General features: G+C 46.9%; 1 protein-coding gene across 2 annotated transcripts in view; it reads right to left on the reverse strand.

Moving 5' to 3' along the window:
• Positions 1–3418, reverse strand: part of USP25 (ubiquitin specific peptidase 25) — a 137524-nt gene extending 134106 nt beyond the window's left edge. For both annotated transcript variants that reach the window (XM_041734852.1, XM_041734849.1), the window contains exon 1: positions 3226–3418. In XM_041734852.1, coding sequence (XP_041590786.1) covers positions 3226–3270 — 45 coding nt within the window. In that variant the 5' untranslated portion in view covers positions 3271–3418. The remainder of the gene's footprint in view (positions 1–3225) is intronic.
• Positions 3419–6000: the final 2582 nt, after the last annotated feature.

Here is a 6000-nt window from a genome sequence, read left to right on the forward strand (position 1 = left end):
TGCATTCCTTTTAGAAAACATTCACTCATTATTTCACTCATCAAATATTTACTGAAACCTATTATGTGCAAGACACCATTATTCTAAGCTCTATAATGAAACAAAATAGGCAAAATACCTACCCTTATAAACCCTATATTTTATCCAATTCAGAAAAATACATTTAATGTAAATAGTACCCAGCTCACTTCACTCTGTAAATCAGTTTGGTCCCTAGGAGGAAGCCTTCTATTGCTGCCCTAAGGAATCCTCATTTGGGACCTGAAGCTATATATATAGGTACCAAATTTTTGAGATCTAAGGATGCTACACTTAGGTAAATATAAAGTACAAATGTTGAACCTACATGTTCATGAAACCACCTGCGTGGCTCAGTGGTGGAGTATCTACCTTTGGCTCAGGTTGTGATCCCAGGGGCCTGGGATGAAGTGCCACATCCGGCTCCTCTCAGAGAGCCTGCTTCTCCCTCTGCCTCTCTCTGTCTCTCATGCATAAATAAATAAAATCTTAAAGAAAAAGAAGATACATGTTCAAGACTAAGATTATGGACAGGATTTAATGGTAGCTAATCTGCCACCAACTCCACCTAACCTGTATCACCTAAACCTCAGAAAAGCAGCTTTCTGCAGTTTTATTACATCTCATAACTCCCTGCCATGGCCAAACTTCAACAACAAGCAAAGAACACATCAGAGGAAAAGACAGCCAAGCCAGCCCCTTGGCTTATACCATGGCAAGCTACTTTGCAGGTGAACAAGACCTATGAAAGAAAGCTTTGTGTTGCTGCTTAAATAAATAAATAAATAAATAATAAAGTTAAAAATCATTATTACTAATCATCCTTCTGGAAAAAAAATCTTGAAAATATAATAAACTATTTCAACCTCCAGAATAAAACTGCATACATAAAACTAATACATATGTGCATTCACACGCATAATTTTAAGGAGAGCAGAAAATAGGCTAAATTTTGATTATGCAAATGCACTAGACACTTCTTGTTTTCATAATAATTCATAAAGTTTCTAAGTGAAAACAAAGAGTTTCACTTTTGTTTCTTCTAAAGTATGAAGTTCACTTCCTAGTTACTAGCTTGTAGTCCGCTTCCCAGTTACTAATCTGGTGAATTTAAGCCTATGAATTTATCTGTAATGGATGGTTTAAAGTACTTATACCTAAATAAACATTTTTAAACAGTTCTGAGCAACAAAGAGTATATTACTGCAAAAAAGTAAATAAACACATTGTTTCTTTTCAAAAACCCCATAAATACCATAATGGAAGTATAAAAATAAGTGCATAATAAAAATTGCTCCAATAAAAATTCCCCAGTATCCCAAAAGATCTGACACATACACTAACAATAGCATCATAATAGTAATATTTTGGATCAACAACTATTCCCTTTGTGTAAGGAGGGGACTCATGAAGCTGGGAAACTGGATTTGATGGCCAAGATCATCTTCAGTAATTTGATTCTAGAACCTACGATCTTATGCATAAACCTCTGAACCAGGCAGATCTGCATTATCTGATTCTACGCTAGAAAAAGTCAACTTAAAAAAAAAAAAAGAAAGAAAACCCTCACAAACTTCTTACCACTGTTCAAACTTAAAAGATGTGAAAAGTAGGAGCCACATTTCCCACTTTCAAACAATAATCAGGCTTTAATATTCAACACTGAAGAGAGCTATAAACACAAACGATACCGAACCTATTAAACCCTGCTTAGCGTACATATGAACACAAGGTCCTGCTCTAAGTATTAACACTTTATCACATACTTAACATCAAAAACTAAAGTTTAAGACATTCAAAACAGAATACAAGGAGTAGAAGATAAACTATTCTAAACTCCCATTAGTAAATCTAGAATCGTTTCACTGTAAATAGATCGCAGTCCGCAACAACACCCCGAATTTGCCGGGAGCAGTTCACTTACACAAGAGTTCCAAGGACAACTTTCCCAAAGTGCCTAAAATAACAATGCACGATCCTTGCTTTCCAAAATTCTCGAGCATCTTCAATCACCTCAAGCACTATCTAGAATTCTAAAAATAATCTCAAAGCAAAAACTTAGCAGTGGGTATTCAGACCGGCCGTGCACTCTCGGGCAGCAGGCCTCGTTCTGAAATCAAGCACAGGTAGGATAGATACAAGCTTCGCCAAAGCTACCACCGGGTGGGGCATTCACGACTCGCTCAGATAAGCCCAACACAGCTTTGGTCGCTGCTCCCAGCAAACCCCTAGTGACTCCCCAAATTTCAACACGACTAAAGCAATGTTTTCCTTTTGCCCAAAATGCTTTTCACAGAATGCCAAAAAAAAAAAAAAAAAAAAGTCATAGCCAACACTTCAAGATATGGTGCAAGCCATGATAGTGCACTTGAGATTCTGGAAACCAAATCTCCAATAAAATGAATGTGTCTCACCGCTCACTGTGAAAGATCTGAAGCTGCACACTTCAGATTTGTTTTTTTTTGTTTGTTTGTTTTTTTACTTACGTGGCCATTTGAATGTGTGACTGAGGCAAGAGTAAAGGTGAAGGATGGAATAAGGTCAAACTTAGCAGACAAAAGATCCCTGGAATAAACAGGGCCAGAAAGGTCTCCTTTCGTAGGGGCAGGGTGTATATTCAGAGAGAAAGAAAAAAAAAAGAAAAGAAAAGAAGAGAAAAAGGGAAAAGAAGAACACACCAAATCCTGTACTTTCTAACACAGGAGTCCACCAGGTCACCGTCCCTGCCCCGCCAGGCGGGCAACTCCATCCCAGCAGAGGTCCCTTCTGCAGAGCAGGCCTGGGATGCTCCCACCTCCGACACAGACCGTGTTCAGGAGCGATGACAACCGGCCGCCTTTTTTTTTTTTTTTTTTTTTTTTTTTTTCAAAAAAGGAAGAGGTGAGTAAAGTTTAATTCAGAAGCCCCGTACGGAGTGTCGGGACGTGAGGGTCGCTCTCAGGCGCCGCGGGCACTGCCGGCTGCAGGAAAGCGACCGGCAAGAAGGAAGCGGGTCGAGACCACTACGTGCCCCGCTCCCCAGGCTGGGCGCGACGGCCCGAAGGCGCGGGCGGGCGGCGGGCGGCGGGCGGCGGGCGGCGGGCGCGGGGGAGCAAGCCGGGGCGGGGCGGGGCCGGGCCGGGCCGGGCCGGGCGGGCCGGGCGGCGGGGGGAGGCCGGGAGCAGGGAGGAGCGGGGCCCCGCCGCGCCGGCTCCGGGCTCGCCTCACCTTCTGCGCCGCGCTCTGCTGCAGCACGTTCTGCTCCACGGTCATGGCCCCCGCGGCGCCGGCGGCGACTCGGGCGGCGGCGGGCGGGTCCTCGCGCCTCCGCCGGCCCTGGCAGCCGCGCTCCGCCGAGCTCCAGGGAGCGGCGCGGACCGCCGGGGAGGACAGCGCCCCCGCCAGCCAGGCGCGAAGGCGATGGCGGCCGGCGTGCGCGGGCACCGCGGGCTGGCGGCGAGGCGCGGGCGGCGAGGGCCACGGCGGCAGCCCCACGACTTCGCGCCGCCCGCCTCAGCGCGGCTGCTCGGCGGCGGCCGGGGCCATGGGCGGGGGCGGGGGCGGGCGCGGGCGCGGCACGGAACGGGGGCGCGGGGGCGCGGGGGGCGAGCGGGCCGGGCCGGGCCGCGTCACGCGCGCGCTCCCTCGCCGGCGGCTCGCGGGCCACTGCGGGGAAGGGAGAGGGGACGGAGCGAGCGGCGGGCCGGAATGGCGCTCTGCCCCTCCCTCCCCGGCTCCGCCTCCCCTCCCCTCCCCCAACCGCCGTCACCTCCCCCGCCCGGCGGCTCCGCCCCCTCGAGCCCCGCCCGCCGGCCGCCCTAACCCTAGATTGTGACCCGCGGGGCGGCCCCGCCCCCTGCCGGCCCCGCCCCCGGCAGGCCCCGCCCCCGGCAGGCCCCGCCCCGCCCTGCGCGTTCCCGGCGGGGGGGCGGGGGGGCGAGGGCGCGCCCCGCGGGCTCTGCCTCGGCTCGGAGCCGCCCCTGCGGCAGGTTGCGCGGTGCCTGCCCTCGGCCCCGCGAGGCTCGGAGCCCGGGCGGGAGGCAGCGCTCTCGGCGCCGGGGCTGCGCGCACCGCCGGCTTCCCGACCTCCTCCGAGACAGAGTCCCGAACCCCGGCTCCTTTCTGGGTCCCCGGTCCTCCCCCCTCGCCTTTCCAGGAATCTCACGAGCAGTAAACTTGCCGGAGGGAAGAAGTCACGTGTGACTTCAGCAAAGGGCTGTCGGAGGTCCTTAGGCTGGAATGTACTTTTCTCCTTGACTGATCATCACATAAGTGAATACTGATATTCTCCGTCTGCTTCATCCACGCAAACAGGCACCTACCAGTCGTTGCGAGGCTCTGGAGGAATAAGGGTTATTTCCTGAAGATTTGATAAAAATGAAATACGGTCTATACAGCAGACGAAAGTCTCACTGCCCGCCCGGGGGCCGCATAATTCCGATACACCAGTTGTCAGACAATTAGCAGCGAACCTTCCTGCGTGGAAAACTTGACCGTATATGGAATTGAAAGAAAAACTTAACGTCCAGAAGGCGATCTCTGCTCTCAAAAAGACCTTGAGCTTCCGAGCTCATCTGGGGATAGGAGGTGAGGGTGTGGCAATGAGAGGGACAGAATAATCAGTCCATCTTGTCATAAATGCATTACACACATGTGCAAATCCGGGCATGATTTTTAATCTGACGGCAAGAAAAGCAAGTTTAGTGAATGATCACTGAGATATTATCCGGTTTTATATAATAACCATGGATCATCGTGATTCTTAAGGCTTTGCAACAAATCTGTGCACTTCACAGCAGTCCTTGCTTCACACCTCAGATATTTTCAATCAGCATTTGAGATCCTTCCCTGGAGTCTTCATAGGTATTTGATTTTGACATATTATAATAGAACTTAATTCTATTGATATCCTATGTTTTCACCGGAGGAATTTGAAAAGTTGTGAAGTGGTTGGAAACACAGAATTTCAGGAATAACGCAATAGCTCTCCTAGAATGCACAATTTTGTTGTGAGAACACTGAGACTCAAAGAAGGCTACTTGCCAAAGAAAGCAAACTAGAGCCCACTTGACCCCATTTACAGACCGAAGTTCTGTCCAACGTCATCTTCATGTTTCTCTCTATTATGGATTAAAAAAAAAAAAAAAAAGAAGAAGAACTCTATCCAGTTCATGACATTTAATATAAGAAAGTTTAACATAAAACTTTAACATAAAAATTTAACATAAAAACTTTAACATAAAAATTTAACATAAAAATGTAGTACTATGATTTTAAAAAGATACTGCCATATACTAAACTTTAGTTTTGTTTTTCTGAGTTAAATTGTTAGTTCCACAGAAAATGTTATTTTACCAGTGGTTACTAGATAATTATTCACTAAATGTTTTTATAGGATAGTCATATTTGCCCACTTTGATCATTTATTTCCAGCTTACCTCTAGTGGTTTTCCTACTGAAATTTTTAAAACCTTAACCGTTTTGTATGAGGAGAAACTTTCAAGTGTCCTTATAGGTATTCTTTTCTAGAAAGCATACTAGAATGAACAGAGGATGGAAATGTGAAAATTTGAGATAAATTTGCACACATGACACACTGCCAGATATCCTAATTCATTTTAGCAATTTGTCCCAATGTTCAGTTTTTTCTGTTCATGAATAAGCCTTAATATAAGTATGATTGTTGGAAGTATATAACCTCAGGATATTATTTAATAATTCCTAAATTGTACTACTCTGGAGTGTTGACACTCAGGTAAACAGTTAAACTGACAGATTTCATTAAAATTAAAAATTTAGGGGCCTCTGGTGGCTCAGTTCATTAAGCCTCTGCCTTGGACTCAGGTCATGGTAATGGGATAGAGCCCTAGTAGGGCTCCTGGCTCAGCGAGGAGTCTGCTTCTTCCTCTGCCCCTCCCCCTACTTGTGCAAGCTCTCTCTTTCAAATAAATAAAATCTTTCTTAAAAAAAATTAAATTAAATTAAAAATTTAGTTCTTAACAC

The sequence above is a fragment of the Vulpes lagopus genome, chromosome 20 (genome assembly GCF_018345385.1).
Source record: "Vulpes lagopus strain Blue_001 chromosome 20, ASM1834538v1, whole genome shotgun sequence".
NCBI lineage: Eukaryota > Metazoa > Chordata > Mammalia > Carnivora > Canidae > Vulpes > Vulpes lagopus.